The sequence below is a fragment of the Vulpes lagopus genome, chromosome 8 (assembly GCF_018345385.1).
Source record: "Vulpes lagopus strain Blue_001 chromosome 8, ASM1834538v1, whole genome shotgun sequence".
Lineage (NCBI taxonomy): Eukaryota > Metazoa > Chordata > Mammalia > Carnivora > Canidae > Vulpes > Vulpes lagopus.
Window position 1 is genome coordinate 33,922,770 of NC_054831.1, and position 21,863 is coordinate 33,944,632.

Consider the following 21,863-nt stretch of genomic DNA (forward strand, 5'->3'; position numbering starts at 1 on the left):
TTAGGAACTTCCTTAATCACAAACAGAAACTCAAAAATAGCTGTGTTTCTAAATATGTGATCAACATACTGTTTAATCCACCTGGTTTAGAAGAGAGAACAAACAAAACCAAGGCGGAGCAGGGAGGAGGGGGGAAGCACAATGAAACCATGTTAAATGAAACCTGACTGATTCAGAATTTGTGATAATCTGCAAGGGGTTTGAATAAAGCTTAAATATTTAAAATTTCTCTGTATTTCCATGCTTAGAACATAATTTTTCTCCCCGAGAAATTCAAATCTCACATATGATGCCTTTAAACTTCTATTCTTCTACTACCTACATTTTTTTTCTAAAACACAAATATCTGCCCGATCTGGTTCCTTTCCTTACCAAACCACTAAAGTATCCAACTATATAAATCATTCTTGAGTTCTCTATTTTCTGAACACCCCTAAAGGGATATGAAAACTCAGAGAGACATTATCAGATGAAACTCAGGACTTAACGTGAAATTCTAACAGATATCTACAAATACTCTTTTTACTTATGATCTTTGAAAAAAAACACATTCTGATTCATAAAAAGAAAAAGTAGTTTCAACAATTTAAGAACCACTACAGAGGAAAAAATCAATTATTTCCCATGAATAATGCAGTTATTCACCCAGTAACTGTTACAAACACAGCTGTGTTGTCAAGGAGTTTTAGTACATGTTTCCTAAATTAAATTTTATATTTGGAAAATATACATTTGAAAACGTATACAAAAAAAAACATTTAGTACTGTTACTGATTTAAAAGAAAATGAAATCCTACCAAGATATACTATTAAGCCATAGGCATCAAAGAAATGGCATGATTACAATAATTTGAACCAAATTATATTTATATAATTTCCAGGTAAGCCCAAAATTTTTAGATCTTAAAATAAAAACAAAACAGAAAAAAAAAAACTGCAACCATACCACAATGTTAGTTTTTAAACTTAAAATTTTCATTGTTAAAATGGACTTTCAACATAATTTTTAATATAAACACTTCATTCCATTTCCTACATCCAGATAATTATCTCAAAATTAAAATCTTGACATCAATAAATTTAATCTATTAAAGTGATTTTAATCCACAAAATTTTAAAAGTAATGTTTCTAAACACAGATTACAAATAATTTGCACATGTAAACAAAAATGCAATTTTAACAATACCTAGCACTTGCTTAATTACTTGTCATGAGAAATGCTGTAGAGGCATAGCAAATTTCCTTGTAAAAAAAAAGGTACAATTTATCTTAGAATAGGCACTCACCACTTCTTCCAATGCAGCACTTCGCCCAAAAGAACAAGTGAGGTGTGTGAGGCAGTTAACAAAGGACGAGAAAAGTTCATTTGGAATGGCAGTTAAAACATTTCGAGGGAACACAGTTATCAGGTTGCTGATAATGCTGGAGATTCCCACAGCTTCAGAATCTTCTATTTCAATTCTACAAATCAAATAATGAGTATTATTAAGTGGTGGTAGAAGAAAAGTCCCAAGAACTCATTGCTAAACATGCAAATATTATCACCTACTCATTTTTAAAGTCCACATCTTTGTGTATTAATTTCAAATTAACCACATAACTATACTTCAAAATATAAACAGGGAAAAAAAATCACTAGGTTTTTTTCTCTCCTCTAATGTTAAACATAAAAAACTGAAAGTTCCTTTTTCAGTTATAAAGGGCAAGTATACCTACCCATTGATAGTATTCAGTAATCCCTCAATGAAGTGTGCTAGATAATCAACTTGTGATCCTTCATCGGGGAAGATGGGTCCATGAAGAGAAGCTAACTGGGCAAGGCACTGAAGAGAATCTTGTGCCATATCTGAATCTTCTCTGATTTTTCGATGTACCTGTTAGAAAGAATTACTAATCCATAAAAACAAATTCTTCTTTTGTAAGGGTCACGTGTCTATCATGCCGAATGAGGTAAGAGAAAAATTCACTGTTGCTGGTTATTTCTAGAAAATTAATTCCTGAACTTAACTAAATTTGAAAATTGCCCCTCAGTCCACTTTACATTACAGGCCATGATTTTAGACTTATCAAGTGATTTTTAACTGAGGGCTACCTACATTTTGAAAATTGAACTGTCTCCAGCATGTTATGACAAAGAGAGAAACAGATGCCAGCCAGTCAGACATACTGCTTCTTCTAAAAACAGCAACAACGACAGTCATCTGTATTATGCTAACTATGCCTAGCTACAGCTACTTGCTAAAGTTAGCAGACAAGTTCAATCAGGAGTATATAGATGCTGCTTTAGTAGAAGTAAACAGTTGCACACTTAGAAAACCAATATACCTGTCAATCCCCACACATTCACTCATTCAACCAGTATATAAACACACTCTTTCACTCTGAGATTGCCCACAATTTGTTTGAAATTCATCTTATCCTATATCATTGCTATTAATAACAGCTAAAATTTTCTTAATTTTATTTAAATTATATTTAAGTCCACTTTAAAGCCTCATCTAGATCTTATTTCAATGATGCAATATTGATGTGAAACACCTGATGCACAGTACTCTGTATGAAGGAAATGCTCCCTAGTTTTACAGTGTCATTAATATTCTCAGATTTTAAAGGTGTTTCATGTCTGTAATCTGACATAATTAAACAGCCAAAGAAAATACATTTAGTAAAGAAATTAGCGGTAACTTTTTATCCAAATCCACCAACTACATTTACAGCAACCATTTTCTTCTTTCCACAAGCATTTGACTTTTCCAGACTTTCTTTTCTTACATAATCTCTCTTTCTGAATGTCACAAAATTTTAAACATTTGTTCTCTATTTGTTTCAAATTATGTTCACTTTGACTCTGCAAATCATTTATAAATTCTTAAAGTTAGAATATTTTTCTTATGTATCCACAGGTACATTTTTGGGACACAGTGAATGGACACTCAAATCCTTATTCACAGATTGATTTCATTCATCTTTAAACCTTGAACTTAAGGCTGTAAGAAATTTAAAATACTAAAACGTCACAAAGTTAATTGATCTACTGACCTGCTTAAAATATGCCATACTCTTTGGTCTAGAACAGGGACTGGCAAACCAAAGCCCCCCACATATGGCCTCCTGCTTGGTTTAGTAGGGTCTATAGGATGGTCTTTACATTTTTATATGGCCGGGGAAAACGAAACCAAAAAATAATGATATTTCAAGACATGGCAATTACATAAAGTTTACATTTTAATAACTAAATAAAAAGTTTTACAGGAACACTGCCATGCTTATTTGTTTAGGTATTATCCATGACTGCTTCTGTAGGACAATAGCAGAGCTAAATAGCTGCCTCAGAGAACATACAACCTGCAAAGCCTAATATTTACTACCTGGCCTTTACAGAAAAAGTCTGCCAATTTGTTAGTCTAGAATAATAAAAATGTTTCTCAAAATATATTCTATTACATTTTAAGTTTTATATAGTAAATTGAAAGTATAATACACAAATTCATACATTGTCCAATTCGAGAACTTCTGAACACAACTAATTCCCAAGTTCCTTATCTGAAAACTATAACTAAATTTCTGCCATCATGCCTTTTATTCTAATCAACATTTAAGCATATTATCCAGGGGTACATTCTGCCAATGTAATGCAATCTGGGACAAAAGAAGGTTTCTTTTCTCTCTATAGAGCTAAATGGTTGCTCGTTCCTGGTCTAGAAGTGAGGAATCAAAAGATATGATGACTGAAATAGTTCATGTTGATTATGTAATTAAATAAAGAAACTGCCTCAGAACCTACATCTACTGTTTAAACTTAATTTATGCTCTCTGATATATGAGCCATATAAAGCTCATGATAATGACTGATTCTAGTGTAATATAGTAGATTTTTGCCCTTCTTCCAATGTCCGTATTATAAAGGAGTTCTACCACAATTGAATTACATTATATAAATTAAAAACTGAATTCATCACCCGAACAGGGAAAGCAGAGGGATAAAGAAAAGCAAAGGCTAGCAGAACATCCAAGGAGGTGAGTGGTGAAGCAAGACAAGGAGTAAAGGGAGCAAGTTAGTGTAAGATGATAAATTCTATTGGAACATGCTGAATCTGAGATGTCTGTGGGCCATCCAAATTAAAACATCCAGTAAGCACTTGGATTATAAGGCCCTGGAACTTTGGAGCAGCCTGTGCTGAATATAGAATTGGGAGTCATCGGTGCAGAAGTGGTGCTTCAAGTCCTACGTGTGGAAGAGATAGCCCAAGGAAAGTGTATACAGTCAGCAAAGTTGAGAACTAAGATAGAACACTAGTAATTTTTGCATAAGCAGAGAAAAAAAAAAGACACCATAAATGAGGTCAAGGAGAATCAGTCAAAAAGGAGAAAAAAACAACAATAGTGGTTTATCTAATACTGTATGGAAGAAAAATTGATATATTTGTAAACTTTTGAAGGGCAGAATGAAACCTAGAATATTCCTAAATTCAGATGTGACTAACACATTTAAAGTCTTAATTTCATGCCATAGTATATTTATGCCTACCCACTCAAATCTAGAGAAACAAAGATATTCAATAGAAAACTGCTTTATCTTAGGTAATAAATTCACATAATTGAAAATAAATTTAATAAAAACTGAATGAAATTAAAAGATTAGCCACTGTCATCTTTGTAACAAATTACAAATTAAAACGGGTTATAAGTTCCTTAAATGAAAGCAAGAGGCCACAAACACAAACCTGTTAAAATAACACAGTAAAAAGGGTTAACTCTCAAATTCAGAAGCTATTTGCAAGTGGTGGTTCACAGCTGACAGGAGCAGCTGTCTAGTTTGTCTAGACAGCTGTTCAGATTTAGGGGAGTTGTTTCCAGTACTACCAGCAAGTTTTTCACCTTTTCAAAAACTGCTGGAATGGGATCTTCTTTCAGTCAAATAACACAAAGAATTGAACTTGGATGCACATCAAAACAATTCGTCAGATGTGGCAGGCAACAGAATTTAATTTAGTTATATCTATCTCTTTGGTAATATAGTGTTTTTATTCATCATTTCTCTGATTTAAAGAATAAAATGTAAGGTAATGCTTAGTCTGAACATTTCTATTGAGAACACTTTTATGTATACAACCATGGATGAATAACCTTATTCGAGGTATTTTAAAATATAAACCACAAAACTACAATATTTTAAATGGTTTGATTAGAAAAGGAAGGCAGTTATAAGGATAGTAAATAATATTTTTCTAACAAATGAAAAGGTAAGAAACTAAAGTGGTCGGGAATAAGTAAAAGGGCTTCTTTTTCTCGTTTTTTTTTTTTTTCTTTTACCCCAGTTTTTACATCTAATGTGTGTGCTTGCACTATTAACAGCAGATGAGCATCTCTCCTCACTCCACACACACGTTTTTTCACCAGCTTAGTGGGGAACCTAATGAGCAAACATAGGAACATATTGCTTCTTTTGACATTTAGCAAATAATCAACAGGAATATTTAAAGTTATAATGGAAATAAGTTGCTACTCATAACACTAAGATAAATTATACTTAAAAACTACACTACTCTAATACAGCAGTTCTCAAAGCGTGGTCCAGGGATCTCAAGCCATTCTTAAAACCATTCAGGTTGTCTCTAACGGCAATATTATTTTCATACTAACACTAACACAGTATCTGCTTTTTCTATTCTGTCACACAGGTATACAGTGGAGTTCCTTGAGGTTACTTGACCTATAATATTACAACCTACTGGATGCAGAAGCAGATCTGAGAATCTGGCTGTCTTCTATTAAGTCTAAGAGTTTTGCAAAACTATAAAACAATGCTACTCTTTTCAGTAAACTTTTTTATCCCCTCAAAGCATAGCTATTTGTTCACTAAAATGTTATTTATGTTAATATGTAATAGTTTCGTGTTGCTATTTTCTTTAAAGATTTTATTTTTAAGTAATCTCTCCACTTAACAGGAGGCTTGAACCCACAACCCTGAGATCAAGGGTTGCATGCTCCATTGACTGAGGCAACCAGGCACCCCTCATACTGCTATTTTTAAATGAATTAATAAATTATTTTTTAAAGTCTTCAGTTTAAATTTTTAATATGGTAAATATTAGTAGCTGTAATCCTATAAACAAAAGCTCTTCATGGTCTTCAATAATTTCTAAGAACGTAAAGGAGTCTTGACAACCCTTTATATTTACATAGCATTTTTATAAATTAGCAAGAACACTTCTATATAACTTCTATTTAAGCAGAAGTATTGATTAGAAGAGAAGGCCTTCAGAGGAGAAAGCCATCTGTCCTGTTTTACTCAAGAAAAATACAAAAGCATGTACTCTTCTCAGCAGCACTCTTCCTTGGCCTTCACCACCAGAGAGGAAAAGCAAAACTTACTGTGAAGAACAGCTCCATAACTCTGCTATCCAGAAGAGTCTCCCGCCAGGACTCTGTTGGCTTTAACAGCACATTTTGTGAGGATTCAAACATAGCTATATAATGTCTGCCCAGTTATCTGGTGTCAAGGTCAACAACAATAACATTCTTACTTTGTCTAAAGTATAAGTAAATCCTAAATATAACAGGAGCCATCCAGAAAGAATGTAATGGGAACAGTTTAAGCCTCTTCACATATGCTACATAATTCATGCAGGAAGCTAAGGAATAAAAGGCATTAAGTCTTAAAAAAAAATGCTACAGGAATATAACATAACAGTTTCATCAGAACTACATGTCATACTGGGATATTAAAACCATGATAATCAGAGATCTTAATGGATATTCTTGCCACAAAATGAAAAAAAAAATGAATGTAAACATACAAAAAAGGAAAAAAATAAATTTCTGCATACCCCCATCGCTTCCCCCTCAACATCTTATAACAGCTAAAACCACATATACAAAATGTAAGTCTCATAATAAACTACTTGGGAAAATAGCATTTTTCCCAAAGAAATATATTTACTGGGTAACAAAAAAAAGAAGAGCAAATATACATTATTCTGAAGCAGAAAAACTCCCTCCCACACATTAGATTCTAATCAAATACCAATTCTAGACAAAGATATATTCAGTTTATATACAACTCTATATATACCCATTTAAAACTCCCAGACTAAAAGTCTACTTTTATGGTGTTCAAGTGTTTCAGTACCAAACATGCTTCAAATAGAATATTACCTTTGCCATAAAGTAACCATAATATATTTATAAGTATCCATGAATAGAATTCATTCAATGACACTGATGTAGAAAGTGAAGCTTTTAAGAAAAGGGAAAGTTGTCTGGACATAAAAATAAGAGTTATGCCCCTTCCACTGCTAATCAGCTAAATACATCAACTAGGCAACACTCCCATCACTCAATGAGAAATTTCAACAACAGCTATCTAAAACTGTAGCTTGCAAGAATTAGATACAAGTTCAAATGCTGTATTTTCATTAAAGACCAAATTGGAACATTAAACGCTAGGACAATGCTTTGGAAACCATTTTTTAAGAGATTATTACTTAATCCCCTTTTGAAATATCTACTACTTTGTCTCTGAAGAGCAAGGAGGGGACTACGAGTTGATTCAGAAGAAAAGTCGGCTCGCTTATTTCTTTAAAACCGCTCCAAAAAATGTTCTGCAGCTCCATCTGATTGATGAATAAAAGTGAAATTCAAGTTAGAGTCACTTAAAATTTCACTTTTCTCTTCCTTTATCTGCCCCCTTGTGGAGGTGCAGAGAAAGAGTCAAAGTCACAAGAGGAACTGTTAAAATGAAGCCAACCTGGATTTTTGAAAAGAGAAAAAAAAAAATCAGCCCACAAGTACTACGAGTTTTCAGTGCATCAGTAGTTTTTTAAATGATTTCACTTTCTCACTAGGCACCTATATAATGTTGTTTACACTGTGTTCTGCATCCAGAATATACTGACTGTATACTAGATATTTTCACATTTCTAAAATGAAACCTTATCTTTTAGAGAAACAAATTATTTATGGATGAAATCACAGGATGTCTAGGATTTGCTTTACAATAATCTGAGGATGGAAGAGTATAGATGAAACAAGAACTCAGAACTGAAGGAGCTGGGTGCTTTAATTTTGCACATCTTAGAAATTTTCCACAATAAAAGTCTGAGGCATTAAAAAAAGGGTTGAGTGTATGAAATAGAGGAACCAAGAGCAAGGCAATAGATTCTTTGTACTTCATAAAAAATATTCCACTTATTTTTTCCAGTTTTTTTAAAAGATTTTATTTATTCATGGGAGACAGAGAAAGAGAGGCAGAGACACAGGCAGAGGGAGAAGCAGGCTCCACACAGGGAGCCTGATGTGGGACTCAAACCCAGCGCTCTGGTATCATGCCCTGAGCCGAAGGCAGACGCTCAACAGCTGAGCCACCCAGGCGTCCCTTTCTCCAGTTTTATTTCTTTAAATTTCAATGCTCCATTTTATTATTTAAAAGGCAATGATTTTGACATATACTGTTCAGTAATGAAAAATACTTATTGCTTATGCCGAGTACTGTGTTGAGCAAATGCAACAATCTCATTCCAATTTTTTAGGAATTTGCTATCTTACATTAAAATGGTTTAAAAAAAAAAACTTCTTATTTTGTTGGACATCCAGATCTAACAAACAAAATATATGTGTATAATTCTACTAAGTATTTTCAACTAGAAAAATAACAGAATTTATTAGTACTTCAAATGCTTACAAAAGGTATAAATTTATTTTTAAATTAGGTGGGATATGAGACAGATTCACATAACCATAGTAAAATGGTTTGTCACAAAGCAGAACATCTGTCAATTTTGTTAATATAGCCAGCCAGGCAGACAGCAACCATGTAACTTAATTACAAATAATATCTCTATTGAAAGAATTACCATAAAAGGATTTTAATAAAAACTTAAACATAAACATGACAAAAAGAATAGTGTAATAATGAATGGAACAAATTTTTAAGAACAAAACTACCCTGACAAGAAATACATGTTTTGGTTAGCGGACTGTGCTGTGAAACTGCTGAAGTGGTTGCCTTCATAAAAGGCTATTAGGGTTCTTCTGTATTACCTGAAATTACCTTCATAGTAACAGTATTTCAGGTGTACAATCATTACTTTTGAATTTTAAAAACACTGAGAAGTATTATCACAATGTGAGTAAAACAATCTTATACACCATCTGGACCACATCTATATATTCCAAATGTAATTTGGTATTACCAATTAATTGACTATTTCTGTATGTTTGTATAAGATATCCCAAAATATCACTTCTCTTCCAGATAATTCATAATGTAGATTGCTTTAAAAATAAAACAGAAAGACTACCTCTAAAATTCAGATAGCCAGCATTTCTATTCCTTTTTTAAAAAGAATTTATTTATTTATTTATTTATTTATTTATTTGAGAGAGAGAGAGAGAGAAAGGAAGGGAAGAGGGGCAGAGAAGAAGGGAGAGGGACAAGTAGATTCCATGCTGAGCTATTGAGCCTTGCTGGGCTCAATCCCACAACCAGGAGATCACAACTTGAGCAGACAATGAAAAGTTGGATGCTTAACCACCTGCGCCACCTAGGTGCCCCCGCATTTCTATTCTTAAGATATTTTTAAAAAGTATTTAATGTTTAAATAAAGCAATAGTTTCTTTTAAAAAAATGTTTCCAAAAGTTTCAGATTTATTACTACATTAACATGCCATAATATCAGGGATCCCTGGGTGGCTCAGCAGTTTGGCACCTGCCTTTGGCCCAGAGCATGATCCTGGAGTCCCAGGATGGAGCCCCACATCAGGCTCCCTGCATGGATCCTGCTTCTCCCTCCTCCTGTGTCTCTGCCTCTCTCTCTCTATGTCTATCATAAATAAATAAATAAACAAACAAACAAACAAATAAATAAATAAATAAATCTTTCTTTAAAAATGCCATAATATCTAAACATTATACTGCTTTTAAAAATTCAAATGTATGTGATCTCTGTGTGGCGCAGCGGTTTGACGCCTGCCTTTGGCCCAGGGCGCGATCCTGGAGACCCGGGATCGAATCCCACATTGGGCTCCCGGTGCATGGAGCGTGCTTGTGTCTCTGCCTCTCTCTCTCTCTCTCTGTGTGTGACTATCATAAATAAATAAAAATTTAAAAAAAAAATAAAAAAAATAAAAAAAATAAAAAATTCAAATGTGTTATCAATGAAAGAGAAGCCTGACAATGAAGTGATTATTTACCAATTAATTTACATATTATACACCTATGGTTTATACATATTAAACATATTATACATATTATACACCTATGGATTTTCAAAGACTTACAAGTCACAATAGGTTGATCCTAGTTAAATAAATCTGAATCAGATTTTAAATTAAGAATTTTCTTGGGCTATGGCTTAAAACATTTATCTACAATAAATACTGAACTCAAGTAATTTATAGTTTGTATCAGAATAATTCATTTCTAACCAAATGAAGTAAAATTCAGTAAAATAGCCATACAGAGCTGCTCTTTTAATAATCCTTTATCTTTTTAAAAATATTGTCCACATCTTATTTTACCTTCCCATATTTTCACCAAATTAAACAACTATGAGTTACAGTACAATGATGTTTCTGTCACTGTAACAAATACCAGCCCACTCCCCCCTTAGCAAGGGTTCAAATCCTGAAGTTAAAACCCAACCAGTCTTCCAAGTTCAACATTATCTTAATCCTCTGGAAAATCAGCTGCCGCTAGACGGAAATTCAACTGCACCTCAGAACAGTGAAGAATTAACTCTCTATTCTCTACTCTTTGTTTTACCATGATCCTATCTAGCTCTAAAGTTCTCTGCTTAGGAAAGCTCAGCAACTTCTAAGAACTCAAAAGCATATAAATGTACCATCTGCCCTATTTTATAACTGCATGATCAGAAAGAAACACACTAGGCTAAGAGCCAGAACAGAATCGAATCTCACCCTGCCACCTACTATCACTGGATAAATCCTACTAAGTCTTCTGTCCCAAACAACAAGTCTTGAGGTCTCAAAGAACAAATAGTATTATCAGTAAGCACATATATTATCTTACCAGAAGGAAAGAAAAGTCATCTTTAGAAATACATTGGTCCTTACAAATGCAAATGAGTTCTTGTTCATTTACTAACACCTTTAGTAAGGGTATCATTTTATGGTGGTAAAAAGAAGACAATGAGTTATACAGTAACTATAAATCATCCTCAAATAAATACAACAAAGAGTATGAAAATTCCAACAGCCTAAACTTATATTTTATGATATAGGAAGATCTTGTAGCAACAACGAACATTTTATGAAAGTAATAAAAACTTTTAGTTTCTCCATCTTCCTATGTTCTTTTTAAGTTACCTCATTAATAAAACAAAGTTTCAGAGGCAAAGGGAAAGCCAAGTTTTTCTTCTCAAATATTTCATCTGTCACTGAATTCTTCTAACAATACAAACTCTTATTTCTCTTTATGGCACAACATAGAACCAACGAGCCCAGTCTTACAGACAGCATTAAGTCCAAGTAACCAAAAGTCCTTTGAAATAAAGGAGAACTGACCTCACCTGAATGTTTTCCCAAGCCTTGCCTGCAAATAGTAACACTGGCTTTACTGGAAATCCTAATTTAGGTAAGGCTTCTATATCCCATTACTATTTTATGATCCAGTTAGCTTTCCCCAAGAGGCTGAATTAAATTTTTTTTACCAAAACCAAACCAGATCCACAAAAATAGAAAATCAATAAAAGACAGTGTAACCAAACTAAAAAACAGAAGTATTATTCAAGTCAACATACCAAACATACCCGCCAAACATTCTTACTACAAAGTGATACTGTCATTTATGATTAGCATTGCCAAAACCCTTAAGCATTTATGGATACCAGGTGAAGTCCTGGCTAAATAATTTTAGCAGCATAAACAAACATCCAAGAACTAAAATAATACTTTGGAATCAAATCACCTTACTTCAATAATTAAATAATATATATTTGTTAAGCATCTTTACTTTATGCTAGGTGCAAGGTGCTAAAACAATATAGTGAACAAAAACATGACCCATGCTTTCATGAGCTTCCAAATGAGTGGGTAAAAAGATTTATTCAAATAAGCTACAAGTGAAAATTTATAAATAAGAAGTAAGCCCAGTGGGAGAAAATCAGATATGACATACATATGAGAGGGCAAAAGAAAAGAAACCTGATCTAGGGTACAAATCTGAGGCACAATTAAGTGGTGATTAGACAAAGGAGAGAAGGTGTCCAGGCAGAGAAAGTCCATGTGAAGAGGTACCAAGGCAGAAGGAAACAGCTTGTGAGAGCAACTCTAACAAAATAGCACGGAAGAGTTTTAAGAAGGAGGCAGAGATCAGACCATCCAGAATTGTAGAGCCCTTTTTTAAACTGGGATGATGGGATGAGAGGATCACAGGACCAGGGATACTTTCTTTGGACAGCAGTGATCTGAAACAGAATGAAAGAAGGTAGATTTCATCTCAGTCTTCTTCAAGAGTAAGACTGGGGCACAATGGGTAAGTAATCAGCTCACTGGGCCAAGAGACGATTCTACCAAATTCCAGGAGCTGTATATATTGCTCCACCCAGGGCTGAGGTGGAAGATACCTTCATAAATTACCTTCTACACATGTAAAACCTACATATATTAAGTATTTAATAAAAATTATGGTTTGCAGATGACACTATATGTATAAATTGTTTTTAATCAACCAGAAGTACTATTTGAGCCAATAAATTCAGCAACATCACATGGTACAAGATTAACATAAAAAATGTATTTCTAGGGCACTTGCGTGGCTCAGTGGTTAAGCATCTGTCCTTTGGCTCCGGTTCTGGTCCCAGAGTCCTGGAATCGAGTCCTGCATTGGGATCCCTGCAGGGAGCCTGCTTCTCCCTCTGCCTGTGTCTCTGCCTCTCCTTCTGTGTCTCTTGTGAATAAATTTTTTTAAAAACATATTTCTATACACTAGCAATGAATATGAAAATAATGTTAAATCAACTCCATTTAATTGAATTAAAAAGAAAAAAACATACAAGAATAAATTTAACAAAATTTCTACCCTGAAAACCATAAAACACTTGTAAAAAATTAACGATCTAAATAACTGAAGGATATCCCATGTTTATGGATCAGAAAATTTAACACTGTTAACATGGCAATACTCCCCAAACTGATCTACTGATTCAACACAATACCTATTAAAATCCCAGCTGCCTTTTCTGCAGAAATTGATAAGCTAATTCTAAATTTCTTAGAAAATACAATGGACACAGAAAAGACAAAATAATCTTCAAAAAAGAACAAAGTTGGAGGACAAAAACTTTCTGATTTTAAAACTTCTTACAAAGCTATAATAATCAAGACAGTGTGGCACTGGTATAATAAAAGACATAAAAACCAAGGGAATAAAATTAAGAAGCCAGTAATACACTGTTAGATTCACAGTTTAGTAATCTTACACAGACTTGTGAGGACAAGATAATTCAATTGGAAAATATCTTTTTCAACAAATAATGCAGGAACATGATAGTCACATGCAAAAAAATGAAACTGGATCTCCATCTTGTACTGTATACAAAAGCTAACAAAATGATGATAGATGTAATATATGACCGACTTAACTATATGGGCTAAAAACCCATGAAACTGTTAGAATAAAATATAAGATTAAATCTTTGTGGCCTTAAGAACAAGAACAGAGTTGGAGTAGTGACATAATCTGACTTACTATGAAGCTGCGATAAGCAAATGTGGAATTGGAAAAAGAATGGACAAGTAGATGAGAGGAAAAGAAAAATGAGGCCAGAAACATAACCACAGAAATGTAGCCAAATAATCTTTGACAAAGAAGCAAAGGTAATACAATGGAGTAAAGACAGTCTTTTCAAGAAATAGTGCCTGAACAACTGGACATCCGATGTAAACAAAAAACAAACCATCTAGACACAGACCTTACACCCTTCAGAAAAATTAAGTCAAAATGGATTAACAGACCTAAGTGTAAAACACAAAACTAAAATTCCTAGAATATAGAACAAAATCTAGATGATCATACATTTGACAATGACTCTTTACATATAATATCAAAGTCATGATCCATGATAGAAAGAATGATAAGCTGAACTTCATTAAAATTAAACTTCTACTCTGTAAAGGACAAGGTTAATTACAGGAATAAGCCACAGACTAGTAGAATATATTTGCCAAAGATATTTCTGGCAAAAGACTATTATCCAAAATATACAAAGAACTCTTAAAGTTCAACAATAAGAAAACAAACAACCCAGCTTTAAAAATGGGCCAAAGACCTTGACATCTCAGCAAAGACATACATATGCCAATAAACAAATGAAAAGATGCTCCACATCATATATCACAGGGAAATGCAAATCAAAACAACAATGAGATATCACTACACACCTATCAGACTGGTCAAAATCTGAAGACTGAAACAACAAATGCTGACAAGGATGTGGACCTAAAGGGACACTCAATCGTTGCCAGTGAGAATGCAAAATGGTATAGTCACTCTGGAGGACAGTCTGTCAGTTTCTTACATATGATCCAGCAGCAATGCTCCTGGCTGTTTACCTAAAGAAGTTGACTATTTGTGTCAACACAAAAACCTACACAAAGATGTTTAGTCATAACTGACAAGACTTACAAGCAACCAAGATGTCCTTCAGTAGGTCAGTAAGTAAACTGTCATCCAGACAAAAGAATACTACTCAGTGATAATAAATAAGCTATCAAGCAATGAAGAGATAGAGGAATCTTCAATGCATATTACTAAGTGAAATCTACATACTATATGATTCCAATTATATAACATTCTGGAAAAGGAGAAACTATGGAGACAGTGGCTGGCAAGGGTTTGGGGAGAGATAGGGATAAACAGGAGGAACAAAGAGGGTTTGTAGGGCAGTGAAACTACTCTATATGGTACCATAATGGTGGATACATGTCATTATACATTTGTCAAAACCCAGAGGACACCAAGAGTGAACTCTTAGGTAAACCATGGACTTTGATGATAATGATGTGTCACTTGTAGGTTCATTAATGATAACAAACACATAACTCTGTGGGGTGGGGGTAGAAGGGTAAGATATTGATATGGGAGACTATATATATGTAGGGGAACAGAGGATACAGGAAATCTCTACCTTCTGCTCAATACTGCTATGAATCTAAAATTCCTCTAAAAAAGGTCTATTTAAAAAAAATCTTTCTGACCTTGGGTTATGCAAAGCCCTCTTATATCAGAAGCACAAATAAAAGAAAAAAAACATAAATCAGACATCATGAAAATTAAAAATTTCTAGGTTTCATAGGTCATTATCAATAAAGTAAAAAGATAACTCACAGAAAGGTAGAGAATATTTGAAAATTATACATCTCCCAATGGATTTGTTTTATATATTTATAATATGTACAGGACTCTTATAACTCAAAAATTAAAAAAAAACAAATAACTCAATTTAAAAATGGACAAAGGAGGGGTGCCTGAGTGACTCAGTCAGTTAAGCAGTTAAGATAAGATAAGAGCAGTTATCTGCTCTTGGCTCAAGTCATGATCTCAGTCAGGGTCCTAGAATCAAGCCCCAAGTCCGGCTCCCTGCTCAATGGGGAGTCTGCTTCTCCCTCTGCCTCCACCCCTCTCCCCCACCCTGCTTGTACACTCTCTCTCTCAAATAAAATATTTTAAAAATAAATAAAAATTAAAAATTAAAAAAATAAAAATGGACAAAGGACCTCTATGGACATTTCTCTAAAGAAGATACACAAATGGTCAATTACCACGGAAATGATGCTCAACAGCATTTACCATTAGGGTTAAGGCAAATCTAAGCCACAATGAGATACCACTTTGTATGAAACAGAATGGTTATAAACAAAAAACCCCCAGATTAAGTGTAGGTGAGGATGCAGGCAAAACAGAATACTTATACATTCCAATGTTGATGCAAAATAGTTCAGGTACTATGGAAAACAGTCTGATAGTTCTTCAAAATGTTAAATATACAGTTTACATATGACCCAGCAATCTACTCATACAGATACACATGTCCAAGAGAAATGGGAACATACATCCACAAGTACAGAAAACTTATACAAAGATGTTCACAGATTATTCTATATTGAAATTTGTTTTTTAAAAAATGGAAAGAAGGGCACCTGGGTGGCTCAGTGATTGAGTGTCTACCTTTGGTTCAGGGCGTGATCCCAGGGTACTGGGACTGAGTCCCACCATTGAGCTCCCTGAATGGAACCTGCTTCTCCCTCTGCCTATATCTCTGCCTCTGTGTGTGTGTCCCATGAATAATAAAATTTTAAAAATAAAATTAAAAATTAAAAAACGGGAAGAACTGGGACATCTGGTTGGCTCAGTGGTTGAGCATCTACCTTCAGCTAAGGGCGTGATCCCAGGGTCCTGGGATCAAGTCCCACACTGGGCTCCCCAGAGGGTGCCTGCTTCTTCCCATGCCTAGGTCTCTGCCTCTCTCCCTATGTCTCTCATGAATAAATGAATAAAATCTTAAAAAAAAAAAAAAAAAAGGAACTCAAAAGACCATCAACTGATCAGCAGATGAACAGCAAAATAAAACATGGTATTATCCAGAATGGAATATTACTTGGCAACACAAAAAGGAATGGAATACTGATATGTCTACAAAATGAATAAATATGTTCAAAAATATGCCACATAAAAGTGACAAAAGCTCCACATATTGTATGATTCCATTTATTTATTTCTTTTAAAAGATTTTATTTATTTATTCATAAGAGACAGAGAGAGAGAGAGAGAGACAGAGAGACACACAGGCAGACAGGCAGAGGGAGAAGCAGGCTCCATGCAGGGAGCCTGACATGGGAGTCGATCCGGGGGTCTCGGTCCTGCCTGGGCCGGAGGTGGTGCTAAACTGCTGAGCCACCCAGGCTGCCCCTGTATGATTCCATTTAAATAAAACATCCAGAATAGAAAAATCTAGAGATAGAAAGTAGATTAGTAGTTGTTATTGAAAAGAGGTAAAGATGGGGATGGGGGGGTGGGGGGGTGGGGCGGAGTAGCCAAGGCGGGAATGTTAAACGGTTTCTTTTTGGAATGATAAATATTCCCTAAAATCAATGTTGGTGATGGTTGCACAACTTGAGTAAACTTTAAAGAAAAAATTTAATTGTACATTTTAAATGTGTTACTTGTGGGGTGCCTGGGTGGCTCAGTCAGTTAAGCATCCAACTATTCATCCCAACTCAGGTCATGATCTAGCGCTGAGATGGAGCCTGCATAATAGTAGGGCTCCATGCTAGGCATGGAGCCTGCTTGACATTTTTTTCTCCCTCTCTCTAACCCTCCACAGCCTCTACCCCTGGCATGTTTACTTGCTTGCTTGCTTTCTTTCTCTCTTAAATATACAAATAAATATAATAAATTATAAATAAATATAAATGTGTAACTTATATGGTTTGTGAATTATAGATCATAATGCCTTTAAAAAACAAAACATGATATTTCTTGAGCTTTATGCTGTGTTCACATGTTTCTTATCAATGCCAAATACAAGTTTCTTCATATGAATCCTCAATTAAGAACACAGTTGTTTTATTTTTTTTTAAGATTTTATTTATTCATGAGAGACAGAGAGAGAGAGAGAGGCAGAGACACAAGCAGAGGGAGAAGCAGGCTCCATGCAGGGAGCCCGATGTAGGACTCGATCCCAGACCCCAGGATCACGCCCTGGCCGTAAGGCAAGCACTAAACCGCTGAGCCACCCAGGGATCCCAAGAACACAGTTGTTTTAATGAAAAGACATAATATACCAAGCAGACATTTTAGATGACTTACAAATGTGAGTAAAATCTTATTAAAGTCTTTCATATAGGACAATTCCCCACATCCTTCTTCTTTGTGAAGGAAACCTGATGTATAATGAGGACTATTTACTACACTGTGGATTAAAAAACAGAGAATCTAAGATTAAAAATTCAAAAGACTACAGTAAGTGATGTATATCCCAATTAAGTTACATTTACATTACTTTTATGCAAGTCAATGCTACACATTTAGATGTGGATACATGTTTTGGTCGTAGGGCAGAGAACTTTCAGGCTATCAAGCTCTCTTTTGTATTCCATTTCAGTATGTTGGTTACTCTAGTGTAGGGGTAGGCTAGTCAACCAAAGCTGATGTGAAGAGAGAGAAAAGGCTTCATTCCCTCCTTTAAGGAAGTTAAAAATTAGGCTAAGCTGTGGAACCACAATGTTAATACTAATCACTGGGATCTCACACAAGAATTGCCTAGGCAATGATATCAGCCTGTGAGGAGAACAATAACTTTGTTTTAATGGTAATGGATTCGCACTTTTCCCCAGTGCAAATAATGACAAAATCTGCTAAAGACAACTGACCAAGGTAAGAAGTACAGTTTTATCCAAGGCAAAAGTAAAGTCTCTTTAACTGATAAAAAGATTAAACCCATATGGTCTTAATGCTCTCTCTAAACCGCAGCTTTCTAATATGAACAAAAAAATCCTGCCATCAAAATTAAAATGTGAATGCCTTCCTAGAATTCACTTTAGATATTAATAAATCAAAACTCTTGTAATTTCTTGAGTATTCACTACTCACTTAAACCTAACACATGGGAAAAATGTACTTTAGTGGGCATCTTCCCATTAACATAATTTTGCAAATAATACAATCTCAAACTCTATGCTTCAGAGTACAGCCCAGGACTACCTTGTAAGTAGTGGCATTCACTAAGAATTTATTGAACTGTTAACCTACATGGTTCATGGAATTCAGAACTCAATGAATATATTTCTTTATAAACAAATAATTTCAATGGAAATCATGGTCTAGTGAACAATATTGCATTTAAAGCAATTTGGTCAGGGACACCTGGGTGGCTCAGCAACTGAGCATCTGCCTTCAGCTCAGGGTGTAATCCTGGAGTTCTGGGATTGAGCCTCACATAGGGCTCCCTGCATGGAGCCTGTTTCTCCCTCTGCCTCTGTCTTTCTGTGTCTCTCATGAATAAATAAAATCTTTAAAATATATATTTAAAGTAATTTAGTCAGACCTGCCCAAGAGACCTTACATAAATGATATATAACTTACTGGCCCAAAAGGGCACCAAAGCATTCTGCTTCTGGCATGTAAGGTTCAACTTTTAAGTTGCCTGTGTCTTTAAATTACTAAGCAATTGAGATAAGAGAGTTAAAAAGTATGGAAGTTGTTTCCTCTTGGAGAGACTTTTTTCTAATGCTCAATACATTCCTCCCTGCTCCTGCATGGATTTAAACCACATAAAGTAGCAAGAGAAAAATCCGTGGGCTTAGAAAAACAACACTGCACAGCCCTACTCAAGACAGTAGCAAACAACTTAGTGGGCCTTCCCTTGTTTGCTCTCCAACCACCTGCAAGTTGACATCAGAAAAGCAGTTCTGTTACCATTTTCCTATAGCCAAAGATCCTACCAGCTATAGTAGTTCTGTGTGATGTATAATGGGAATAATAACTGTTGAGTCATACAGTAGGGTATCACAAGCAACAAAACATATATAAGAACTACCAAATTCAAAAGTTCAACCACCAAATATTTTTCAAAATATTACAGTATAGGTAATACATAATTTAGCACAATCCATGATGACCTAGGACTACAGGGACTACTACTCGAACATAATCTTTCCTTCCAATGGCTTGAAGTCAGAAATTCTTGCTGGTTCCTCCTGGATATGTTTTTTTTGTAAAGCAGAAATATCCCTGGAAGGATAATGCATAATCTACTTCATACACTGATTAATGACTCTACAGACAGACTTTTCTTTTATCTTTTAAAGTGTATGATATCAGGTATAAACAGAGAACAATTTGGGGAAAAACTAAAAAAAAACTAAAAAAAAAAAGGACCAAGGAAGACGCCTCACGATGTCTTTATATATTTACCTATACACATTTAAAAATCCCATCAGATGTTGATTTCTACTACTTTGCTCCTCCTCTACTTTTGAAAAACCTGGACAAAACTGATCAAACCAGCATTTAAATACTAAGACTCTTGGATCATGATAGTAGGCATGCCATACTTCCTACAACTTACTAATCTCCTCACTACCTCAACGGCATCCTGAGCTATCTAAGCAACTATATCATTGGTCTATCTAGCACTGTAACATCACACGTTCTTGCCCTAATTTTGAGTCTTCCCCTTTGGCAACAAACAAGTTCACCTCCCCAAAGTATAAAGTATAAAACCAAACCAAACTTTCAATTGTCTCAAACTGCCACTCCATTTCTCATAGTTCATGGTCCACGAAATACCAACACTTTCTACTTCAATTACCTATCACCATTCAATCACTGAAATGGCTTTTGTGCAATACCCCACGCACCCAGCACTCACACAAACAGACCTCCACATGACTTTTTGTGGCCTTCTATCCAATCCCCACCTTCCTTATCAGTAATAGAGCATGTCTACTACCTTTATTTTTTTGAAACAGTCATCTGTCTTTGCTTCCCAGGCTCCTTGCCTGGTCATTCCCTCTGCTTGTCTGAACTGCCCTGCTCAATCTCTTTTGCTTCTTCCTGGATCTTACTATTGCTGTACTCAAAAATTCTACTATTGATCTTCTCTCCTCTCTGAATGATCTTTCTCACTCTTTACTTCAATGACCTAGTAGGAGAAGTATCTCCCAAAACTTTATCCTTACCCTTAATTTCTCTCTACAACATTCTACTGACAGTAGGCAGTTGACCTGTGCAGCAAGATTTCTAACCCTTGGCATGACTGATATTTTTAAAACCTTGAGACTTAATTCACATACTACACAATTTACTCATTGACAGTACAATTCAATGGTTTTTAGTATATTCAGAGTTAGGCAACCATCACCATGATAGAAAGTTTTCATCACTCAAAAAGAAGCCCCATGCACTTAAGCCATTACTTCCTATTTTCTTCCAGCCATCCCAACCATCCCAGCCCTCGGTAACCACTAATCTTTCTGTTTCCATAGATCTGCCTATCTGGAATTGTACACGTGGGTCTTTTGTGAATGACTTCTTTCCCTTAGGATGTATGATGTTTCCAAGATTTACTCCTGCTGTTGCATGTATCAGTATCTGCATTCCTTTTTATTGATGAATAACAGTCTATAATGTGGGTAAACCACATTTATCCATTCATCAGTTGATGGCTACTTGGGTCATTTCCACTTTCTGCCTATTATAGAAAGTATACTGCTAAGTACATTCACATAAAAGCTTTTGTGTGGATCACTATTGACATTTTGGGCACAACTACTGCTTCTTGTGGGAGCTGTCCTGTGCATTTTAGGATGTCTAGCAGTACCCCTGGCCTCTAACCACCAGCTGACAGTAACACTCCCCTAATAGTGATAACCAAATATATCTCCAGCCACTGCGAAATGTCCCAAGTATACAAAATCACTCCAACTGAGAACCATTGCTGTAGAGTTCTTTTTCTTCAGTGAAACTGTGTATGTACATTAAAGATAATTGTAAAATATTATATGATAGCACTAAGACTCTTAAATATTAATAAATATCTAGATATTCAATCTGTGTATTCTTTTCACTAATACCTCTCTGCACATTCTAGCTCCACTGCTGAGTTAGCCTCAATTGGCTTTCTCGGTAATATTTTCAGTCATAATTTATACACTTCTCTGTAATAAACTTCCAAAAACTTCAGCAGCCAACTACACAAAATTTCCTTCCAGGCAATCTCATATATATTTTGGTCTACAATCTTATCCTTTATCAACAAATATTTATGTATATATAAGTTTGGAAGATGAGCATGCATATTTACTCACAGGTAATTTCTCCTATCAATCCTTTTGGCAT

General features: G+C 34.8%; 1 protein-coding gene across 3 annotated transcripts in view; it reads right to left on the minus strand.

Moving 5' to 3' along the window:
* The window catches only part of XPO4 (exportin 4), a 119,806-nt gene that overhangs the window by 45,621 nt on the left and 52,322 nt on the right, over positions 1-21,863 (minus strand). For all 3 annotated transcript variants that reach the window (XM_041768317.1, XM_041768316.1, XM_041768318.1), the window contains 3 exons: positions 6,377-6,489; positions 1,718-1,875; positions 1,288-1,462 (listed from right to left, as the gene is read on the minus strand). In XM_041768317.1, the coding sequence (XP_041624251.1) occupies positions 1,288-1,462; positions 1,718-1,875; positions 6,377-6,489 (446 nt within the window). The remainder of the gene's footprint in view (positions 1-1,287; positions 1,463-1,717; positions 1,876-6,376; positions 6,490-21,863) is intronic.